This window comes from Atta colombica, unplaced genomic scaffold, assembly GCF_001594045.1.
Source record: "Atta colombica isolate Treedump-2 unplaced genomic scaffold, Acol1.0 scaffold126, whole genome shotgun sequence".
Classification (NCBI taxonomy): domain Eukaryota; kingdom Metazoa; phylum Arthropoda; class Insecta; order Hymenoptera; family Formicidae; genus Atta; species Atta colombica.
The window spans coordinates 3,063,246-3,089,068 of NW_017259213.1; the positions used below are offsets into that span (position 1 = coordinate 3,063,246).

Here is a 25,823-nt window from a genome sequence, read left to right on the forward strand (position 1 = left end):
ATATATACAGAATACGTGAAAATACAAAAATACATGCAGAACTATGCCCAAAAATATAAAAATCTCTATCAATTAAAATTTATAAAATTTATAAATTTTACGATATAAAATTAAGAAATATAGACTAATAACTCCCCTCCAGGGTAAAATTCGAATATTTATTATTATGATTAATGATTTTTAGTCATAAAGATATGTTTTGATCAGTTGCATGAGGAAAATCTTATATTTTGTTGAAAATAAATGAATATATCAAAAATTTTAGCTTTAATATTCCATTTACAATTCTCTTTTTGTTATTATATCGAGGGATAATCCTTTATATGATGTAACGTATGTTACACTAGCATTCTTTATATAACTATTGCGAACAATTCCCTTTTTGTATGGTATCATATTGTATCGTAATATCGTTTCAAGTATTCGATTCGAAGATAAAACTTCTAGTGGGCTGTGTTAACGCAACTCTATCGGGAACCGATATGAAGGGTTTCAAAATCAGCTACAAGTGTACACTTTCTAGTGTTTTCGTTCTGTATCAGCAATTCCGAAAGTTGGAAAATTTAGACGAGATGTTTTATTCATGTTGCGTCGTCTCTGATTGAGAAAGAACGGGAAAAATGAAGGAAAACACTAAATAATACATCGAGATAAATTTGATTTCTTTGATTTATTCACAATTTAATGCGCAGAGATTTTATTTCCAATAATTTCATTTACATTTTCGGATATTGCGAATTACATCTTATATGACATAATAAAAATTTGATCAAGAATAATTTTAGTTTTCTTGCTCTCATTCTGTATTTTTTATATCAGAAAATAAATTATTTTATTGTAACCTACATGGCTATAAAAAAATAGTTTTATTTATTTTAAGTCAAAGCCACTTTGAGAATGTCTTATTATATTCGGAAAATATTTATATATGCAAAACTAAAGGAATAGAGAAGAATTTTTTATATTTTTCTTTCATAATAACTCTGAAACGAATAAATAAATGAACTTCTTTTTTGCTTTTTATTGAAAAATTCTCCACTGTATTTATAAATATATTTACAATGTGTTTATTCAATTTTTCTATGACAAAGCAATTTATTTGTGCTGTGTCAGCTAGAAAAAAATTTACTTCCACTATAGGTAAACATAACTCCATCGCGAGTCACGTGGCTCCACATGGGGTTTTCAATCGAATTAGAAGTATCGTAGTATACATCGATACCAATGAATAGTAGGGGGTTTTAGAAGAGACATTCCCGAGAGGGGACTTGGAAACTTGTAGGTGGAATTTACTGAAGTCCCTAAGGAAAGCATGACTTGGTCTTATGTCATCATCATCTTTCTCTCTCTCTCTCTCTCTCTCTCTCTCTCTCTCTCTCTCTCTCTTTCTCTCTCCTAATTTGTGCTATTATTTAATTTACTAATTAGTCAATAAGAAATATTTATTTCACATTTATTGTACCGCGGTTGCTATTAACAAACTCGACTTTTAAATATAACAGTAAAGTTTCCGTTGCAACTTCCTTTATATTTCCAATCGATTATTAATGACCGAATGTTTACGGAATCCGCGAGAACATTGTATAATGTTTCCATTATAACCTTATGTATTTTTCGATAACGAGAATAGCGGAAAGAGAAGATTATTGGTATTTGTGTATACAATTAGTGATGTGCGAATCGTTCGTTAATCTTCATTAGAATATTATTCGATACCCTTTGAATGAACATACATGTATCTACGTCAATGTACGATAGTTATTATCGTTTATCAGAATGTCGTGCAATTGATGCAAAATATCGAAATAGCCGAATAAACAGTAACAACCGATGATAATAATTTAAGCAAGTTTCGACGGTAAGTTCATTAGTCTCTGTCAAAACGTGGTCTAATTACTTTTCAAACGTATTCGCTCACACTCATTCGTCAATGTTATTATTATGCATATAACAGGCTATATTCGATGCGATGTTATATTAATATTGTGAAATTAATATATTATCATTAATTTACATTATTTACACTAACACACTATTTCTAAATGTGTAAATAAATTTCTGAATATGTTTTAGAGAGAAGATTTAAAATTAAATTATAAACAAATTATAAATGAGTGAAATGAAATAAATTAAACGCATGAAGTTGAATGAATTAAATAAGATTAAATATCAAAAGAAATGAAAATTTGTAAATCTCTTTACATTAATATATGTTCTAAATTTGTTAACAGATAGATATATTCAATTACATTTTTTTGTAATACATTTCGTACTTTATTCAATCATTTATGTCGAATATTACACGATTAAAAAGTACTTTGTGTTTTACAACAATTATATTATAATATATTATATATTTTATTATATTATTTTCAATATTGTACATTCATAATTCGACAACTATTTTCTTTTTGCTTGAATAATGAATGAGTATAACTTGTTGTTTCATTTCATATGTACAAAATTCACATTCTTTATATGTACACATTTACGATATCGCGGCCGAAACCGCGTCATTGTCATTTACCATGCTGCGTGTAAGATCCCGGAATAACCATAATGATGTTTTCGCTTTGCGTAAAACGAGTTTGATCCCAATAACGTGGAAGGGCTCCTGTGAGCGAGCAACTCCAACGACGGCCGCGCGCGATTTCGCTCATTCCGTAGGTAGTCACGTTTCGCGAAACGTGCGCGGCATTGGGTGTAACCAGGCCGACGGCTCCCGTCGATAAATTTCTGGTGGAATAACATCGCGCGCGCCGTAAGGCCGGATTATACAATATCGACGTTGAATTTCGTCGGGATGGATTATCCGCGAACGGGGTTCGCAACCCCCGATTGGAGCACAGGAATTTCGGACTCTCGTGAAGCTTATCGGCTTTTATTTTTGTTAACTTTAGATTCAACTTACTATTTTATATCGCGAAAAGTTTTACAACAAGATAAGGCATCTGGATTGTTATTTTATTTAATAATCACTGCAACAGCAAAGGCTTTAATCTATTTCGATAAAACATTATAAAATGAAGTGATGTGAAAATCCGATGTACTTTTAGCAAAATAGATTAAATTCTTTTAAACTGAAAAAAATGAAATATTTGATATAGTTTTCATGTTTTTGCGTTATCTATTTTTACACTTTGCGTATACTTTTATATACATTGCTAAAAATAAAATGTTAACTTTAGACGTATAGTTGAGACATACAAAAATGTTAAAATTAGAATTTTTTGTGTTAATTTTAACACGTTTGTCTCAGAAAGTCCACTATACGTCTTTAAGTTAAAATCAATATTTTATTTTTAATAGTGTACTTTATATTTATGAATTTAAGCCAATTTAGGTATACGTCTAAGCAGAATGCACACATCGATAATTCCTTTCTAGAATGATTGATCAAGCAGAAAATAGTTGACCGAGAACCAATTTGTCTTTTCTGAATGTCTTGCTTGTAGTTAGAAATATGTAATTTTGTAATATTGTCAGACTTTGTCAAATAAAACAAAAATCTTCAATTATACTCAAAAAATCACATTGCTTTGAAAGATTGAATTCCAGTGGATTAAAAAAGCTTCAATGTAAAAATTAAGTTCTGACATGAGAGGAATCTTCAAGATGTCAAATATATTTAGCTATTAAGGATTTTTGAAGAAAATTAATCCTATAATTATTTTGAGTGACATATATATATATTTTAATCAAATTATTTCTTAGAATATTAATTCAGAAAATAGTTTTCAAAACTAAATAAATAAAAATTGCCATTTGTAATATTATACTCACTATTCGATAATGTTTATAATAAAATAATTATATAAATTAATTATATAAATTATAAGAGTTAATTGATATAAATTATACTTATGCAGTACTATTGTAATAAGGTCCGAAAGTTTTCAACTGAAAGATAAAAGTTTATAAGATGAAATAATTATTTTTGTCAGAGTATATATAATTATTTATTATTTTTTAGAACAATGAATTAATTTTCTACATTATTAAAACAATATTTTAAATGAATTTTTTCCCTTGAAAGTTGCTTTAAAGTTGCGAAAATTATTATTATTTCATCACAAATAATTCTTTTTCACGAATTTGATTTCAACTTTTAAAATAAAAAAATGATTAAATAAATAAATAAAATTTTTATTTTAAAAATTGAAGTCCAATTTACGTAAAAAAAAATTACCAATGACGAAAAAATAATATTTTTAATTAAGTCGTTTTAAAAGCAAGAATTCAGAATATTTTTTAGTAATAGAAGAATTAAGGTAGAGTTCTAAAAAAATGTATTGAAATAAATGATAATTATATTAAATCAATAAAAATCAATTTATTGTTTTAAAAAGTGATTTTATATAAAGAATAATTTTATATTAAAAAATAAAAATGAACATTTCATTTTATTCTTTTTTATATACTTTAGTTGGAAACTGTTAGACTTTACAATAAAGTTTGCTAATACGTGGAATAGAATGAAATTTTTTGTACAATTTTGCATTGCGTTTTTATCCATTTTTATTCATATGGCTCGATAGCAGCGGTGGAATTTACGTTCATTGGAGAAATCTCGTCGTTACTTCCGCAGTCACCCATTTCCCATTTCCTGATAAATCTGGACGTGGCGGCGATGGAGGAAAGAATTAGCGGGACATTCCAGGGATGTGGATAGAGACGAGGGTAGGAAGTCAGCAAGTGAGAGCTAGATAAACTAGTGGCGTACGTGCTGTGAAAGTAAAGCGTCAACTGTTGAATAGATGGTTTAGAGACGAAGAGCACGGTCGCCTAATTCAATTCGTTTAACAGACTACTTTCAAAAACGTTCTTTTTCATTCGATCTGTCTTGTTGTTTTCCACGATCGATTCAACTTTTCGACACCGCCACTCCTTTTGTATCCCGAAGAAGCTACATCACCAGTCCGACGATTCCATTCCACCTGTCGATCTCGGCGAGGAAGATCGGTATCCGATGGCGTAGAAGTAAAACGTTAGATCGCACGCATTTCTTATCGGAAGTGGTTCGAATCATTCAAAGATATACGAAATAAAAAGTTTCTCTATCTCTCTGATTTTTTTGGCACCGTAAGTTTTACCGAACGACAGCTTAATGATGAGCATCGAGTTATCTACTCGGAAAAATGGTTGTAGATCTCCGATAAATTTTATCATGTAAAACTCTAAAAATCGTATCGATAAAAAATTACGGGGATTTAAAAGACATCGTAAATTTTATCGTGGTTAATATTTGAGATTTTGATTGAATTAAAATTTCTTTTAAAATATCAGTGATATAAAAAGCAATACAGATCCAATTTATTTGAATGATGGAATATTTGTAACGAGAAGAAAAATAAAGAAAAATAAATTATAAAGAATTGATACAACCTCTTTTACTTGCAATCTTCGTTTATGCCATCGAAACAATGACTATTAATTATTATACAAATGCATCGAGAGCACAGAAAGGAAGTGCGCGTGTTTGCGTAAGGGATGCAACATATGCGCATATTTATCGCAATAAATTACTCTCATTTTCTACATTCAACAGACATGCACCATGCTTTTCTGCGGCTTGTCATCCATTAGTCGTTTCCCCGATTGATCGATCAATGGCACGTGACGCGGAAGATAATCGCGACCACACCTGACATTTCATTCTGAACGCAAATCGTTTTTCCCGCCTTTTAATATCATCGGCGCTCCTTTATCGCGAAATTTACTACTACCTCGCGTATATCTCACTGGAAACTCAAAATGCTAAAAATGCTAAGGTAACGCGTGGATTACCGGCATCCATCAAGATTCGCAAGGAACCCTTTTATGCGGTTTTTTTCTATGTTATCCAGGAACCTACGCATAACGAAGCATAGAAACAGCGCGAACGCGGGCTCAAGTTATCCCGAGCCTATCGGGAATTAATTGTCCTATGAATCACGCATCGTATCATGCGCTGGACAGTTTTTATGTGCATGTTTAGCATTGATAACGGCGATGCTGTACCTATATGCCTGCTCGCTGACTCCCTATCTCCGAGTGTTATATTGATTTATGTTCGCGATGTTTCCCAGCTGGCCTTCGCCGCGATTCATCCTGTGCAGTGTTTAATCGTCCCGCCGCTTGAATGTATATATTTATCGATCGACAGTACTGAGAAATCAGGAAAGAGATACGTGCATTTTTGCGGGATTCGATTGATTCGGTCTTTCTTCGCTCCTTTGACAAATATATATACTCGTTTACTGAACGTAAAGTGGGCGTAACGTGGAAAGACGTGATCTTCGATGTATTCGTTTCTTTGAATATGATACAGTATAATATTATTTTAGGAATGTAGGCAGAAAAGTTTTGCCACGTGAAGAATCGCGCGATCTTATTTTTGTAATATTTTTAACAAGAAGGGCCTCGCACTAATTATATGGAAAATTGAGTTTCGGTGAAATAAATTAATTTTTATATATGAGTCCCTTAGTTGACAAATGGCATAAATCCAAAATTAGAAAAAATGCGTTTGTTATAAAAAGTAAGTTTGTTTTATTTATCAATTTAATTTACTTTTATTTCGTTTTTATGCTCATAAAAATCAATTTTACATAAATAAAGTGATCGTAAAAAAAGCTGGACTTAAGTCATTATTCCAGATATTTTTATGGTCACTTTATTTATGATGTAAAATTGATTTTTATTTTTTATGAACATAAAAACAAAATAAAAGTAAATTAAGTTGATAAAACAAACATTCTTAATCCTTTTTATCTACTTCTATAACAAATGCATTTTTCTTAATTTTCGACTTATGTCACTTGTCAACTAAGAGGCTCATATGTAAGATTAAATTGAATTCTGTATTTTAAATAATTTTATTCAATATCGACTTTGTTGATTTTGCACATCGTCTCTCGCGCTGACTCCTAGCTATTATTTCATTATTAATTGTATTGTTTTCTAGAGTCCTTTATTTTATTTGTATTCTGTACTTTATATTACTTTTATGTCAAAACGATTAAGCGCGGAGCGATCGCGAGCGGTGATAAGTTTTGGATGCGCACGACATCGAACGAGAGAGTAGGATCGAGAGGGGCAGATTGAGACATGAGACGCAAGCAACCATTAATAAACTCCGTTATATTTTTGGCTGTCTTAAAACGTATACTAGAAGCGGAATTGCCTGTGTCACCCATGTACCAAACGTGAAGCCAATATCTGTGCGAGAGAGAAAACTAAAGAGTCCTAAATGTTCGCAATTCGCATGTGTCAGCACCGTTTGTGGTGTGAATTGTTATACAGTTATTTAGTGTTTCTTACACTATGTAACTTACTATGTAACGTATAAACGTGTAAGAAAGTCCAACTTATAATTTAATAAATATTATTAAATTATCCATTATTGGAACCATTGGAATTATTCATTGTCTGTGACATCACTTCACATTATAAGCTATATCACATATGAAAACTATTTCATTTCACCAGGATCTAATTTTTCACGTAATTAGTGCGAGATCCTTTGATATTTAATTATGAAACAATTTTCTATTTGATTATAAAACAGTATATATGTGAAATAATAAAAGTTTAGAGATGAAATGAAAACTAGAACTATGTAGGTTTGTTCTGTGAAAACGTTTAACGTTTTATTTTTTGTTTGCTTTTTCTATAGCAGGCAGAGAATTGGACGGTGATTCCAGAGGCTACAGAAGCGCCGAGGAGCAGGCGCGCGAATTGACGCGGAGCATTCGTCGTGAAGTGAATAAACTTTCCGAGCAGTGGAACGCTTTAATCGAACGTAGCGATGCGTGGAAGCGGAAACTCGACGACACCGCTAACGTGAGTACCTTACTCCATTCTTACGTACACAGAAAGCCGCTTACCCCCGAAGTGTATTCCCTGATATGAATACCAATCTTTTGCTTTTTGCGGAAATAAATCCAAGATCGATATCCTTGAACCGGTTATATACGGATCGAAAAGCTACTTTAAGGAGCCGACACTCGGAATTTTTAACACGCGCGAGATTATTTTTCGCTCGAGCGGAAAAACAAAACCGTGTAAACTGTATGTACATAATTGTTTACGGATTTTAGAATTATCAAATTTAAAAACTGCATGATTAACGATTTTAAAATTACTAAAATAAAAAGAAACAACGGTTATCGATGAAATGTTATTTGTTTCGTGTTTATGCAATTCTCTTTTAGAGAAAAAAAAATTTGTTGATCGAGCGAAGATTAATTAATATACGAAATTCACTACGTGATTTTCATAAGATAGATGGGCAGCGAATAATTGTTAGAGAAAAAGAGATGGAATTTATTTTTAATATGTTAGGTACACATGAGGCTAGATACGCGTAGATACGAAATTCGTGATTTATGATACATCTCGATGAGTTGATAAGAGAGATAATATTTGCGAACGGACTACGAGCTTCGCAAGAATTAATTGATATTTTGTTGTTGGGTGTAATATGCAAACTTAAATTAAGCACGAAACTTAAAGTTTCCTTGCGGCAGCGAGCGAATGCGAAAACTTTGATTTATATCCCCCTCGCTGTGCCGTGATATTATGATAGATTGAGAGAGATAGATAAGTCCATATAATATTAAATGCTATCGAAAGTTTCTTTACAATTAGCTCTTATGCAACACAAAAGAAAACTTAAATGAGAATTCTTTTATCTTTAACGAACATTCTCTTGTAAGGAAAGTTTACATAATTTACTTATGTCCGTAAAAAGATAAAAGAAAATATTAAACGATATAATTTTACATTTTTCAATTATTGATTTTTCAATTATACTGGAAAACAAATTAAATTAATTTTTCTATATCATATTTATACGTACATAAAATTAAAAAAATGTTTTATACGGCTTTTTTTTTTATAAATAGTTTTTTTTATAAATAGTTTCAGATAATTAAAATTTATATAAATGGAAGTTTTTTTTTATTTCTTTTTTCTTCTGTCAATTGATATCGATATAGTATTACCGAACATATACGACGACTGCGAGACAGAGTATTAAAGTATTTGGTCTTAACAAGAGTTTTACAAGAATGACGACAGCGTTACGAGGCTCAATTTTTCCTTCGTATTGCTTTATGATTGCCATTGCAATTTTCTCTATGAGAGGTTCCATTTGTCGGAACGACTTTGCGCCCTGGAGGAAGCAACCGAACCGTTTATTGGCGAGCACCAAGAAAAGACGTTCGGAAACGAGCTACCTTGTAGTAAAGACGATCCTCAGATGCGTTCCCGGCCAATCGACGCTCGTGTCGCGTCTAATGCCACCGAAATCTCGAGCTCACGTCTTTTTCGATATCGGAAATAGCTCCCATTTCCGGGACGTCTATTTAATCGGCGGTTCAACTTTGTATTGCGCATGTGTCAATTTGTGTTTGATAAAGAACGTAATACAACTATCTCATAAAAGTTGCATTCTCCGGTATTATTGAGAAACGTGGAGACCCTTCAGCTAATAACGTCTCGTTTTACAAAAGGACATCATTATATAGATATACGAGTTTCCTTGAGAAGACTCGACTTCATTTCAAATTGAATATCGAAACACTGATAACTTTCTAGTTACAAGTGGTTGGAAATAAGTCCTTCTGAGAACTAAGTCCTTCTAATTAAATAAGAAAATCTTATTACCTATTTATTTTCTCAAATCTTATAAATTCTTTTTTGTATCAACAGTGAATACAAATTAATTTATTCACCATTACACTAAAAAAAAATTTTTGATTGAAAATGGATGAATCAGAATTTTCTGGTTAAATTTATTAGAATTCTAATTGAGATAATTGGAATTCTGATACAATATTTCTGGTAAAATTTATTAGAATTTTTATTTTTATCAAAATAATTATATCAATTAAAATTCTAGTTATCGCTAACTGGAATTCTAATAGATTTAACCAGAAAATTCGTTCATTTTCCACCAGAATTACTATTTAATCCAACCAGACCATTTTTCTGAACATAATAGTATATATCCCACAAAAAAAAAAGATAATGAAAGAATATAAAAACGCTATTTAGTGTCGAAAATTCAGGAGTCAGGCGAAAAGACGCGATCAAATATTCAGCGGGGAAAATTCGTCGAGCAACTTCATCAAAGAATACACTCCTCGAGTTTAATGCAAACCTTACGAAGCACTGACTCGTGTATACGTTCTCGAACTAAAAAGAGCTTCGCTCTACAGCAGGTTCCTCACCGGAGGAATCGTTTATAAGCATTGCCAAGGAGGACGAGGAGATGAGATCTCGTCTCCTCTTCGCTGCTCTTAATCCGAGAAGGTCGAGAATTTATTATCGGGCGACACAGCGCAACGGGTGTATTCGCGATGCATCGATAATCGTATTCGATTCATCGCTTCTCAGGTGCTCAGGTGCGGGCGGCTCGATCGACGGAGAGGTGTAAATCGCGCTTTCACGACCCTCGTGCGCACGCTTGTCGAGGTTTAATGCATCCTTTCGTGGGCGGAATCGCGTCGACCTCCCCGTGCGATCCCTCGTTTCCCATCCCGATCCTCTCTTCACCGTCACCTCGTTTTCTTCTCTTTTGCGGCGGCATTACACCCTCGGTCTCATAAGCGGTTTTACGATTTGCATCCCGTTCGCGTGAGAGGTCCGATATTCGAGCACGGCTGAATATTCCACAACTGCGCTCAAGAACGTCGTGCGAAAATGAACTCTGCGGCGACATCATCTCCGAAGGAACAGTGTATCCGTATTTCCATTTTTTCACAAAAGTAATTATTGACTTGTTTTTGCTTCGTTTACGATTTTATTTGCACAGAATCAATATATGTATTTTGGAATATTAAAACCACCTAAAGTGTTCTAGTACTAACTGCTGAAAATGCCAATTAATTATTATTTATTAATTTCCTATTTATTATTTATTAATTTCCTATAATTATTCTTGTTTTTGATTATGAAAAATTATTTTGTTATTATTTGTATCATTTTTAGAATTATTTCCATTGTATTTTCAATATTCTGTATTATATATCTATATATTATATCTTTATATATTTCAATATTCTGTATTATATTATAAAATATATAAAATTATAAATATTCTGTATCTATAAAAAAGAAAAAAATTGAAATGATTACAGAGCCAAAATACTGATCGACGATTCTTAAAATAATATTTAAAAATTTTGTCTCAAATCTTTTAAATTAAAACCCTAGTCAAAATTTTTTAGAATTATTCGATTTTTACTGCACAATTTCTTCTTTAGTTGATGGAATGACTTTAAGCTTAAATGAAGACATATTTATTATTAATTTTTTTATTAATAATCGTATTTTTCTAATTCTTAAATTTTTTATGTGAAACTACTCTCTCTTTTTCTCTCTTTAATTATTATCATTATTATTCTTTTCTTTTATATTTTTATATCTTGAAACAATCTAATCTCGTTCGCGCAGCGAAGAGATATAACGATTCAAGATATAACGTTAGTTCATCGAAAATTATGGGAGAATCGAATCGGAAACTAAAGGCACGCTTTAATTCTAGCGATACGATATTTTAATACTTATTCTAATCAAACGACATTTATTCGATTACATAACGCGATTTACACTCGTTACAATCTATATTATTCTTCTATTTTCTTTATTATTTTTTCACTTGTTTCTTTTTCTCTAATTCTTAGAGGGTTTGCCCTAGAATATTAATAAACGCTTGATATTAATAAACGCTATCCATCTCTTTAACATCGATGTACGAAATATTCTCAAATGAGATGTGATTCCGCCGCAGTTTGATTCTCGAACGGAGCGCGACGCGCATGCATACCAATCGGATGGAATTCACGATACATCTACACAATATTGTCTACGTCAATACGTCGTCTACGTAACAGCAGAACTCTGATTGCATAACTGCAAAGCAAGTAACTTGTATGTCGATGACATAAAATAATATGATGATATAATAATGTACATAACTGGCAGTACAAGTTGTAAAATATTAATTGACTTACGCAATGTATATAATAACCATTAATTTCACTTTATTAATCAGTTACTTTTTTGAGAGGTTACCTTTTAATCTCTTGATTATGAATATTATTAATATAACTGTTAATGTACAGTTGACAGTTAAATTGATTGTGGTGTATTTATTTGTCCTGAAAAAAACTTTATTTAAATTAATATTATTTGATCATTAAATTTTAAAGTTTGAAGAGATGTGGCATAAATAGCATATTTAATGTTTATTAAGGAAATATTTTTCTTTCCTAAATTCATTGACGAATCTGTTAACAATAAAATTATAGAAATTTATATATTTTATGTCACACAGTTGAATAATCAGGTGTATATCCAAAATTTAATTTCGACTTTGACAAAGAAAAGACAATAATTTTGTAATAAAAATGTAAATAAAAATAAAAATGTAAATAAATCCTGATATAACGTCAACGCAGCATCGTAGAGATCTATTTTAATATAATTCAAATATACCATCGATTATATATACCTTTATATATCTATATAAGCGGTTTACGCTATTCAGAATAGTTAATTGTGCACGAATAGTTAATCCATTATTATAATTTCAGTATTTAATTAAATTACTAACGTTCAATATCTACAAAATTCATATAATAAAGTTGACTTTGTTTTTCAAAAGTTTCAGGACTTTGTCTTATGTCCATTTAATTAAGTGCAAAAATTATCTGTTGTACATAGTTTTACTTAATTTAAATGTATCCATTCAATAAGTTTATCATGACCGGTAATCTCTCCGGTCTCTCTTATAAAATCGGAATTTTCATGGCTTTTATATCTATTTGCATAATTTAATGGAACATTATATTATATATCCTGGCTAGTCATTGCTTTGGTATGTGTATGTTAATGTAATCACTACAAGTTTTTTCAAAAATTCATCTTGTTACAAATTGTACATAAACACAGTTATCGAGGAAATCCCGATTGCTTCCAGTAGCTAGTAAGGCTTAATTAATTGCAAGATATATATTCATTAATATTTCTGTTTGTTCTTGTTAACCTGAATTTAAATAATTGCCAACTTATAGCTTCCCCTTTCGATCTACACGAGCTGCGTTAATAAAATTGTCACGTTTGAGTGAATCAGCCTCTCAAGACTCGGCGATGAGATTCTTTTCCTTACGCTCCATTCAAAATGTTTTTACATTATTGACGAACGAATTGATAATGTGCACATTTATACATATCAATCCGCAGGTTTATCGCACGAAAATGAATGAATTGATCGATTGACGAAAGCCTCGAACACTAGAGAAAAATGTTTGCGATAGTATTTGTCAATTAAAAGTGCATCATGTTAACGGTTATGTGACCGATATGATGCACCCGGAAGATCAAAGTTTTAGCGAATCAGGGGAGTTCGCGACGCAAATGCATAATTCATGAGCGAAACACAATTTAACTTTTAAATTCCACGTTCTCGCCACTGCCTTCCCGCCTTCCTCCCTTCCGTCTGCCCTATCCTTCGTCGCGCTTTAATTATCGGCTATCTAGTAATTACGGACGACACTTTCTTTTTGGTCGCCGATACCGCCCGGAATTCACCGCGGTCTTATATTAATTTGAGTTCCTATCTGTCGGCTCCGAGTGCCCTGATAGCCCAAAATCATCCCCAAAAATGCAAATGAAGCAAAGCGAAATGTTTTTTCGAATAGTTTTTTATTCATTTTATTGGCAAATCTATATGAGAACCATCGACGCTTAGCCGTACGAACGATCGTTCTCATAATCATATTCAAAACTTTGAATTAAAAAAATGTTATTATAAAAAAATGTACGAGCTCTAAAAATTTTTATATCTTTTAAAACCGAAATCGTTTAAGTTGAAAAATAAAATAGATATAGATAGAAAATTTGTATTTTTTATTAAATAATATTTTACAATGTAATTAATTCTTATCTAATTCTTTCGTAAAATATAATTGAAAAATTATACAAAATAAATAAGTAAAAAATTTTATATAAATAAAACATGAAACACAAATCTTATTTTTCAATTTTTTTATTTTCATCAATGATCATATAATCTTATTGTCACGAAATTTTATTTAATCAAATAGTTACAGATTAATTCATTATATCAAGACTAGGGAAAAAACTAGGCTTTTGAGATGGACAGGGAGAATTCATTATATCAAGACAAAAATGGTCGTGGCATTTCCATAAAAATGTATTTCTTTTGAATCTCCATATAAGTACGTCGCGAAAGTTCTTTCAATGTAGATAAATGGAAAATTTAACATTATGAGTTCTGCTGCTGTAATTTCTCAACTGCTGGCAACAAAACAAATATTGACATATATTAAAAAGTCTTTTCCTGGAGTTGATAGACGCCCATCATTTATTATGAACAGAGAAGTTTTATCTCGAGAATGAAGCGAGGCAAAACATTCTTTTGAAGTACAGAACTGTTGGGAACTATTTTGTGTAAATAATTTGTGATGACCATCTATCACGAAGAAGTTCTAAACAGTTTTACCAGACGTCTGAAAAACGAAAACTGACAAACATCATAGAAACTCACAGTAATGGGCATTGTGCTAATTTTAATGAATCATGATAGGTATTAGAAAATTTCTTCTCTACCTCCTTTATCAATATTATAAACATGTATATTATGTACATAGAGAAATCACGGCATGTATATATATTATATATATATAATATATAGAGGTACGTCCATCTACAAATAGATGGATTTAAATGTGAGCATTTGGATATTATACAATTACATATTAATGCTTATTAAAAATGTCAAAAGTGTATATTTTAGTCGTTTCTCGCAGCTGCTAAAAAACTTGCACGTGGAAATAAAAATATAGAAATAAATTTCATTCTGTCGGACGTTGACGGGTCAGACCGGAATGGAGAGTGAAGCGCAGCACCCTCAAGAAGGCAAGGAGGAGGGAGAACGGATGGTTGCAATCGCGAGATATCCCGGTTTAAGCTCGAAATTAAGCCGAACCGAGCAATCCGAGTCGTCCTACCGAGGAATTCTCCTCCGTAGTTAGGTATGCAAAGCAGGAAGCAAGGCAAGAGGGAGCCTGTCCAGGCCCAATCAGAGAATATAGCCAACGGCAGTTGTATGCACATGGAGGTGCATTCGCGCATTACGCATACACATATGGATTCACACGTGCAAAAACACACACACATACACACACACACACATGCGCGCGCGCGCACGCACACGCACGCACGCACGTGTATCAGACACACAGTGCAATGTCACTGTGCATTCACAAGCATGTAACACACTTATTCCGGCCAGATCACAATGAATGAACGAATGCATATACGTATCCGGGCCAGTTGTGGAAATTCAAATACCACCTTTTGAATTATAGCCATCGGATTATCTTCCAAACCACTCTGGATAATGCATTAAGGTGGCACAGCACAATTTGCGTTCCGTTTAAAAGTAAATACATATTCAATGTTGCATGCGAGCTCACTCATCTTTGTTCGCTGAATTGAAAGTTCTGAAAATTGATTACTCAATATCAAGTTATCTTCGAATGTTAGAATGAGCATAGATTGAATTAAATCTATGATTATAGATCTATGACACGTCTTAGAATTATAGATAATTATAGATGTGACATGTCAAAGAAACTTCCCAAATCCACTCACACATGAGCTATATGCGATTCATTAAATAATTTTTCCTCCCTTAGAAAAAGGTAATTTTTAAAGATATTTCCTACGCAGTGATTGATTAACAATGAATGATTAACAAATGTATTATTCTATTATATTATACATATATAATATATAAATGTATTATTCAAATGTATTATTATTTGAATTTATTTTCAGATATTAAATACTATTTAATATATTAATATTTGGAATATCTACAGAACTATAATATTTCTATACAAAATATGTGATATATAAATTTCAGAAATGAAAAATTTTCCATAACAATTAGTGTCTCATAATATTCTCGCAACAGAAATTTGTTTTCGAGCCAGCAATTGTTAATCAGCTACGTTATGTGGGTAATCAGCAATGTATATACACAAAAGTAGGATATAGACATGAATTATATGTGTATATACATTTGCCGCAGCGAAATGATAACACACAACAATTTCCGGCGATGTTAATGCGCTCGGTCATTCGTGTCGCTATCAATCCAGTTCTCGGCGAGTAGGTATTTAATCAACCAATTAACGATGGCCTACTAATTAATTAATTACAGGGCAAATTTGTGGTAAACTATAGTACCGTAGAAATTTGTTGTATTTATAAGTGGGAAGAAAAATAATTAGGCCAACGTCTATTACTAACGTTAATACTGGATCGTATATATTATTATATTTACTCAGTGTTATTTTAAGATGTAATGATTCCGTCACTTTGCACATCTATTTACGTATTAATGATCTCGAGATTGTGTAATCCATTGGAAACCAGCGGAAGCGAGCCAGGAAAGAATATTTTATATTGAATATCTTAATCAATATCTGATAATTCATATGAACATTCCGCAGTATAATTTATCAATTGCGACTAAGCTTTATTGCCAAGATTATGCATGGTGCGTGTGTTGCATATCTCTAACAACTAGAGGTAATAACAGGAACCGTTAAGAAATAATAATCAGATAGTCTATGTACACACATATAATATTCATTATAAAAACTGCTGATCGAGTAATAATTTTGCACTTTGCTTAAGCGACAGATTAACGGTGTCTCTTGATTTTCTTAATTTAAAATTATAAGTAAAATTTCATACTTTATAGATACAACACTTTAATGTCGCAAGTTAATATGTATTAATGTATAAAAATAACAGAAAAATAAAAATCTGTAAGATTAATCGAAAAAAATCGAGGTCTAGCCTGTAAAAGCTTTATCGTGTCTACTTAATGCTAATTTATCGTCTATCGAATGCATATCGTTTTCGATTTCAATCAACGCGACATGCTTTCCACACGTAAGAGAAACCTGGAATTTGCATATCTAATCGCCAGCTTATTTACATGTCGTTCGTTATCGCGGAGAATCCACAGTGGAGGAAGCTCAAAGTTAATTCGAACTAAAAGTACAACCGGAAGCGGCTGCTTGACAGTGGTTATGTCCGCTCGCGTCTCTTCATCCTCAAGTTTAACGACGCATCAAATTCCGCTCGCACCGGCGCGTCACGTCGCGTCGCGACGTCCAAGTATAAATACACTGGTCTACGCGTTTCAAGTTCAACGCACCCGCGGCCAATAATGCAACGCAGCGCATCATCCTTTCCGTAGTATGTAAAATATATTATACATAAAAATACATCAGAGTATACATTAAAATATTCGTATACTTGTACGCGCAATAAATTTCGACGTTGCCATTCGCACTGTTTGGACAAAATAGTCATATAAGACGTACTTTATTCTCTTCTTCAATTTCGAATTTCTTTGATTTACTCAAGCCACAAGAATTTTCACAATTAAAAGCAAAACACAATATCTGTATGATGAGAATGGTACGTCGATATGAGAACAATTATATTTTTTGAAAATGTTTTAAAAAATTTACCAAGCCATTTGGCGCATCCATTTCCATCATTTTGAATAGATAAAGTTGAAGTAAAATATCAATTTTGAATGTATTCTCTCAAAATTTCTGTAAAACGGTATAACAGTATTCGTGAAAAATTTTAACGCGTATATTATGTATATAAATCGATACAATGAAATCATATAAAGAGTCTCTATGTCTCTAAACATCTCTGTGCATTTTAAAATTTAAATAAAGATTTAGAAATATCTACATGGATTTTACAAGCTAATATCAGAGTCGATCGAGAGATTTAAGAACGGGGAAAGAGCTCAAAATGAACGGTCGGTTGATCGCGAAAATCTGGGCGGAAACCGTGGCAACACGGCGCTCCATGGATGCTGTAATATCGCATTGTAATGTTGCGCGCTCTCCGGCTCTCTTGCATTAAACATGAGCTATATATCGGCATTGTGTTCTATACATAGACCCAGGCTAAATTTACATTATGTTTATGTGGCTAGTAATTGAACAGGACGTGTCAGAGTTGACATGCGAGAGCTCGGCTGCGCAGCGTAGTCCCCGTGAGATTCGAGAACAAGGCCTCGTCGTCCTCGTCATCGTCGTCATCGTCGTCATCGTCGTCGGGCCATTAAATGATTCTATCCAAAATATTGTGCGCAATCTTGGCACGTTTCATGACAAAAATAGAATTATATCTTTATTACAACGAAAATCGAATCACGACGTTGAAGTATCAGAGAAGTAAAATGCGGCATTACTTAACGTTTTATAACATTGTCTTTTAAATTAAATATCAGAACACCAATGACATAATGATTTCCATCTGCATTTTTAATCATTTAATCGCGTGAAAAATTTAATCGCTGTAAAATTTAATTTATTTTTTAAACACGAAGTATTTCTCGATTTTTTAGCAAATCTGCGAATCTGGCAAATGTCAGTTTGAGTTTTGATATGTCCAATTTAATTTATCATCATTTTGATTTTTGAACTTTTTATCAATGTTTGAACATATTCGAACCAAAAAAAAAACTTTCATTTTGTTTAAAAATTTCTTGATTAAATATTCTTGCGTGTTTGTAACATTCGAAATTAAATTCGAACAAAAGAGATTGAAACTTGTACTCGAAAAATGGGAAACTAAAAAAATATCTTTTATAGCCGTTTTTATCTAGTGTTTCAAATACTTTCGAAACTGTTGAATAAATCGCTACAATTCCACGCAAATAACCTATTCATCGTATACGATCTGGTCTCTGAACTAAATCTATGGTCGATATTCAATAGTATTTACATTTTAAATTCTTCTAAGTACAGTCTTAAGATGTCACGAACCAATCAAAAAGAACTGTATTAGCATCTTAAAACATTACTAAAGACAATGTTCTTCAATCTTAAAATAAGAACGGATTATGAATACCGCTTTATAATCTGTCAGTGTTTAGGATATACGGAAAAAATCTACAAATTGCTATTATATGCCACGAATTGTTTGCAAAGTCAGAAGTTTATAAGAAGTGAACTTTGCAAGTATAAAAGGATCATAATTCATACAGTTCGGACAAATACATTAAGATACTTGCGAGACGTCTGAAGTATTATATTATAATGTAGTTCGACGATACGAATTACAAAGAGGATATTAAGAAATGCAATACATCACGCTCTAATTGAAACCATTGTGATATTTAGTGAACATGAGATCTTTCCTGACACTTGCGTCAGTAATTTAAATCAAAAGTTTATGGACGTAAGAACATTATTGGTACTTGGTATTTTTGAAAAGCAATTAATGAGATCAATAAGAGAGACTGCTATTTTGACGTCAAAAACTAAAACGAAAGCGATGAATAAAATAAATCAATAACAATTTGTCTTCGTAAGTGGTCCATAAGAAAAATGCAAATTGTATACAGATTGCATGCTCCTTGTGTTCCTTGTGCAAGTCAGATTGGTTTCATATCCAAACGACCATGTCTGTTCTGAAGATGAACCCGGATCTACAAGTTTACTCACGCCGCGCATCGTGTAATACTTCAAACTCTGGCTACATCACGTTTCTCTGCCGCTCTCATTTGCAAATGTTACCTACACATTCTAACAACGCGCAATAATCGTATGTTCGACGTGCAATCGCAGTTTATGCCCGTGTATCGATTTATAATTACGCCCGAGTGTCGCTGGCATCCGAGCTACTTAGCGGACAATAACGCATTAATTGCCGGTTAAATAAATCGATCCTCTTAAACGATTACGCGCATCCACTGCTCGTATACGATATCCTCTCGTACCAGTATATGCGGATAAAACGCGGAAAATGATGGTGGTCATAAGCGCTTCTTCATTAGGGCTTATACGAACGTAAATGCGCGTAAGCATATACAAGGGAGATAAGCGAGTGCAATAAATGAATAACGGATTAGTTTCAGCGATGGATAAAGCGATACGGCGCCGGTACACGCATCGGTGTGTATATAAAATAAACTATGTGTGATAAATGAACAGTCGGTTAATATTAAACTTTAGCGCGCAGCCGCTGAATCGTATTTATAATTGACGAGTCCGCGGCCGTTACTCACCGCTTATTCTTGCCTGGTTTATCCATGCGCATACACGCGCGTGTATTCGCGCGTAACACGCTCACGCGATAACGAACGAATCAATAATATTTTTTTTTTTCACGTCAAAATATTCGACAAAAACGGTGCGAAAATAAACCGTCCTCCGGCGAATGTCGATCGCTGTGACGTATTTAACACGACGTTAATTGAATTGTCCGCGATACGGCAATTAGTGATAATAACCGTGTTACTCAAGACGCGACTTTATGCACCCGATCAAAATTTCAATAGACAATTTAATTAATTATCAATTAGCGCGGCAACGCAAACGTTACATAACCCGTGCCCCTTTAATACCAAAATGATGGAGTGGATAGCGTTTTGTTTGACATTGATTGAACCATCGGCTGAGGAATTACGAATGGTAACACGGTGTAATCCATGAAATTTAGATATTTATCGAGGAAACAAGGATTTATCAATTGAAAGAGATTAATTAATGTAATTTGAAAGAGAGAATGGATCTGTGATAAGGGAGAAAATGTTGGATCGACTCCGGATAACCACGTATCCGTGCTTACCGGTCAATCTGGCCCCATGATCCGTTCTCCGCTGCTGATTTTCTAAGAAGAACCGAACGGCGCCGGGATCGACCGAGGGGTCCCGGCTGGTCTCGCACGAAGGGCCTCACGGGTCCCACGGGCCCCACGGCAAGCCGGCTTCCGCTTCGCTCGGCGCGCTGGGCTCTCGCCGTTCCATTATTCTCGTCCTCTCCATCCTTTTCTCCCTTCCCCTCCGCAAGTACGTTGTACCTTGTGATTTCGTAGCGGTTGGGGCCTACCGATCCGCCACGCATTCAGTCGGCGTTTCGCGCGAAGCGCAAGTGCGCGCACGCATGTACGTACGCACGCACGCATACACGCGCGAGCGGATAAAAGGAATCCCGAAGTAAGGATGTGACAGCTGCGACCCGCTCCTGGAGGCCCGTCCGTACCGTCGCCCTTCACGCCGTGTGTGGGCAACCGACACCCGGGAGAAAAAAGGAGAATAAAAAAGAAGAAAAAGAAGAGAACGCGCGGAGAAGTGTCGCGACTAGTGATTCGAGATATGAGAGACATCGTGTTCAAAGCGTACTGTGAGAGAGTTGATCATCGTTGATCCTTATAAATCGAGTTTATCTCATTTCCGCGAGATCGATAAAACGCACGCTGGCGAAAGGATATCATATCAAGCATGCTCAGTGAAATCAGTTTCATAGACGATTGAGGGCGAGCGATGTCATCGATTAGCTGCATGCCGGATAGATGTTACGTCTTAGTTGGTGATTTGAATTATTATGAAAAAAATAATTGAAAGAAAATCGGAAGATTTCTTTTAAGGAAAATAGGAGCAATAATGAATTTGTATTAAAAAGTTTCAAACTTATATCATCAAATTGCCTTTTGGTTAAATAGTTGGCCTATTTTTATATTTTTATTGTCGAAAACATTTATTAAATGATTCTTTTGCATAAAAATAAAAAGTTTTTTCGGAATTGAAAATCCAAAATATATTTTATTAGAACATTCGTGTATAAAATTCGTATTAATTAACGATAAAAGAAAGATTGTTCTACTATACACAAACTCATAATGAAATTGGTTGGAGAAAACGACCGGTTTCGATACGGTCCTCCGGTTTTTACTACCATCACAACTCTTTCACTTACCTCTTCTTCCGATATACATACCGCAGCATAAATCAAAGGTTCTTTTTACTCCATTCCATTTTTTATTATGCGCGAGAAGAAAGATCGTTTTTAATAGAAGGGATTAAAATAGGACGTATTAAGCTAGAGAAAAAGAATTCCAATAAATCATGCGTTCGTGTTAAAAATGGAGATCTTTACTGAAGTGCTCGTCAATCGATATTCATCAGTCGAAAATTACGCTTTCACAAAACAGAGCGTTTAATGAAATCTTGGTGGAGAAGCCACCGTTGCACTTGAGAAGTAATATCAAACTTACTATCAAACTCGTTTGTTACCGAACATCCTGTACATATATATGTACTTCTATTAGTGATACATGAAAGTAGCAATTTATAGGTCGTAATTTACGGGTACTTGGTGTTTAAAGCTGCACTCGAGGATCTGGGGAAGTTTCAAGCGCTTAAGAGTTTCCTTCTCTAACATACCACCTTCTTTGAGATATTTGTCGAACGTTCAAATGCACTCGACGAAATGGATCTCTTTGCAGGTCGTAAACGTCACCGTGGTCGCCATTCTTTCCTCAAGTTTGCTCGTAGTACTTGAATTTCTCTTTAATGGGAAGGAATGGCTATCTTTTTCAAACATTGTCAATCCGTCATTGTCAGTATCCAATTACCGCTTGTGTGTCAAAATGATTTTATATCAAATCTTGATTTCTGGATTCCGTATAGCAGATATAACTAAAAAAAAAATCACTTTTTCTAATTGACGAAATTTTTTAAAGAGAATTATAAGCCTTCAATGAAGTAAAATTTTTGAATGTTTCTTTTCTATTTAAAATTAGTAATTTTTTTTTAAGAACTTAACCAAGTAAAGCAAAATAATTATATATATAAAAAGATATACTAATTTAATTTATAATCGTGATGAGATTAATTTTTTTTATTTCAGAAATATTAAATCCCGCTATACAAAATTTGACGCACTTGACGCAAAATAATTACATTTATTATATTTATAATAATAAAATCTCTTCCTCCTCTTCTTCTTCCCCCCTCCCCACCCCCCTCTCTCTCTCTCTCTCTCTTTCTCCTGGTGAAGGATATAATTTACCTTACCGGGATATAAATCGCACTGTGCAAAACAATGTCGCACGACTTCGCAATAACCAGGACGCCGTATCCCCGAGCGGACTTTAATGCATACGTAATTTAATCGTGCATCACTGGAGTCCTGGGGTTTGTGGAAAGGACAGTTTTCTGTTGTTTGCGATTCGCTTGTTGTTATTCTCGCGTGCAGTCGCGAGAAATCCAGTTTTCGCAATAAACTCACATCACACATTCGTGCATCGCGTCGCGTCGTGTCGACTACTTCTTTCCCCTTGCCGAGTGGCAACTTCTGTTGCATCGCTCTGCCCCATTTCCTTTTGTATACCGTCGACCTCGTTTTCTCTTTCATCTTCTTGGTGAGCGAATGACAAATTCAGAAGCGGGCTCGGCCCGGTTCGTCCACAGCGAAAAGAGAACTCTTAAGCAAGATCATCCCTCTTGTATCCTCGTCAGAAGTCTCGTCGAAAATGCACGCTGTAAATTCTCTCACGCGTCGTTACGCGAAGGAAAACATGGGAATAAACGTGAAAATTCGTAATGGTTTATGTTACAAGTGAACATTAATAGCTCTTTCGTCGTGCTACGAGAGTGAATAGTATCATTTTACGATCTTCGTGAAAAAAAAACTATCTGGGGAATATTATTCTTTGTAGACTGGATGGTCTGTTATATCGCCGGCATTCGTAATCGATCCGTTCCAAACGTGCGAATGTTTCCTCGTGACGTTTCACGCAACTATGAGTATGTAGTCATTTTTAAAGTTATATTTGAATATTATCGAATATCATGTTACATATATCGTACATTCCGCTAATATTTTTATGGAATATTTATTTAACATACTTCTATACATTATCTGTGTCTTTTATTAAAAAGAACGTTTTTGTAATTCTCGAATATTTCATATGAGAAAACCTTTGATAATACATTTTTTTCTTTCTACGTTTTATCGCAGAATATTCTTTTCTATATTAATAATTGAAAGTTGTAATTGTAAAAATCGAATATCTGATAACTTTCTCTTAAAACGTAACATGAAAATTGCCATTAGATCCGAGCTACTAAATAATTCTCAATTCTCTTTTTCTGTGGCATGAAAAAATAAACAGATCACTATGAGTGCCGAATGAAGCGTGAAAAAATAAACGGTTTAAGAGATTACGCTAGTCTCTTAACTCCGTGAAAGCATTTCGTAGATTTTTTACCACGAATAATAGAGTTTTATATTTCATGATTATATAAATTTTCTATAAAAATACGATCGAAATAATATTGCAAGCCTAATTACATTTTTATAAATGCAACAGAAATAACTTATATGAAAATTATTTAACGCAATGATTTAAGGTTTGAATTATAATTAATTATACATATATTACTAGACAAAACTCTATACAAAATAAAACTATAATAATAAATTTCATGTAAAATATGAATGATTTCATACACTGGAAAAAATGTCTGGTTACATTAATTGGAATTCTACAAAGATTAATTATAAATTCACCACAGAGGTTAATTATAAATCAGACATTTATAGTTAAATCTATCAAAGATTCTAATTGAGATAATCAGAAATTTAATCATCAGAATTCTGATTGATATGATCAGAATGCGTGTATTTGTTTGTACTTCTTGTTGATACATCCAGAACATTTTTCTCAGTGTATATACATTTTTACAAAAAATAGAATAATTATTTTACCGTTTAAAATTTCTTTTAAAAATACTTTTTAAATAATTAAAGTTGATTATATATAAGTTTTTCTTCAAATATTTATTGTATATGCAAAAGCGAAGATTTATTGCTTGTAAGTTGTAGACATTAGTTAACTTAGTTTTAATTATTATAAAAATTTGTTTTATATATTTTAAAACAAGAATAGTGACACGCATAACTTGGTCGTGTATAACTCTCGTGGCTTTTGGAAAATCAATCTCAACATGATACTTATCATTCGAGCACTCAAGCCTAAGCTGTTGGTCAAGCAAGTAGCCTCTTCAGAATGTATTCAACGCGACTATCTTCCTTCTGCGTCTCTTCATGCGTTTACTACAAGAGAACCGCGGGAGCTGACAGCTGAATCGTTTGACCCATTTCCTCTTCGTCGTTTCGCAATGCATTGCTAACATAACGGCCTTTTGTACACCTCGTATTGCTCTAACATGTCCCACTTGCAACGTCGGAAATCGGCTGGATGCGGTTATGCTTCCTTCCGTTTTCCATCGTCGATCTCTATATCTGACTTATACATGCATCAAAGATATCACGAGAACTCGAATTTTCTTTTTCTGAAATTTTGATCTCCTGTAGAGCCTTTCGTGAAAGAGTAAAGATTACTAATGTTTAGAAGAAATTTTTAAACATATAAATATAGATGTATGTTATGTATCAATTGATAATTACAAAGAGAAATATTTTCTTGTCATGCAATAAACAATAGCTAAATGAAGTAAAATTCCTTCTATAATTAATAACGAACGTAACAGTATATTTATTGCTAACGCTCGATAAGCAAGAATCATGTGGGCGTGGATTTTTCCTTGGAAAAATGTATACGATAACTTTCACATGAACAAATTTTTGGTCGCCGTTTTTCTAACACAAATAATTCATAAGAATCTTTATTCCATACTTTGTACTTAGTATATAAAGAATATTTTCTCTTATTATTTACATGTTTACATGTTTATGGTTATAAAAATATAACAGATAATACAATCAAACGCTTCTATATAATAAAGATATTTTAAAAATATTTTTTTCAAATATAGACACATCAAATGATAAACGATTGCAGAGTTAATATTGAAAAATTGATCAGGATCATGTATAAAATAAAAATTTTTTTAATATTTGTTAATTATTAAAATCATTAATATTAAATCATTAATATTAAAATCATTA

The 25,823-nt window shown here is 33.0% G+C and overlaps 1 protein-coding gene across 10 annotated transcripts in view; it reads left to right on the plus strand.

The window, feature by feature from the left end:
• The window catches only part of LOC108695203 (dystrophin, isoforms A/C/F/G/H), a 469,808-nt gene that overhangs the window by 396,920 nt on the left and 47,065 nt on the right, over positions 1 to 25,823 (plus strand). For 9 of the 10 annotated variants that reach the window (XM_018205000.1, XM_018188075.1, XM_018188076.1 and 6 more), the window contains one exon: positions 7,658 to 7,824. In XM_018205000.1, coding sequence (XP_018060489.1) covers positions 7,658 to 7,824 — 167 coding nt within the window. The remainder of the gene's footprint in view (positions 1 to 7,657; positions 7,825 to 25,823) is intronic. The other variant, XM_018188068.1, reaches the window with a different exon arrangement.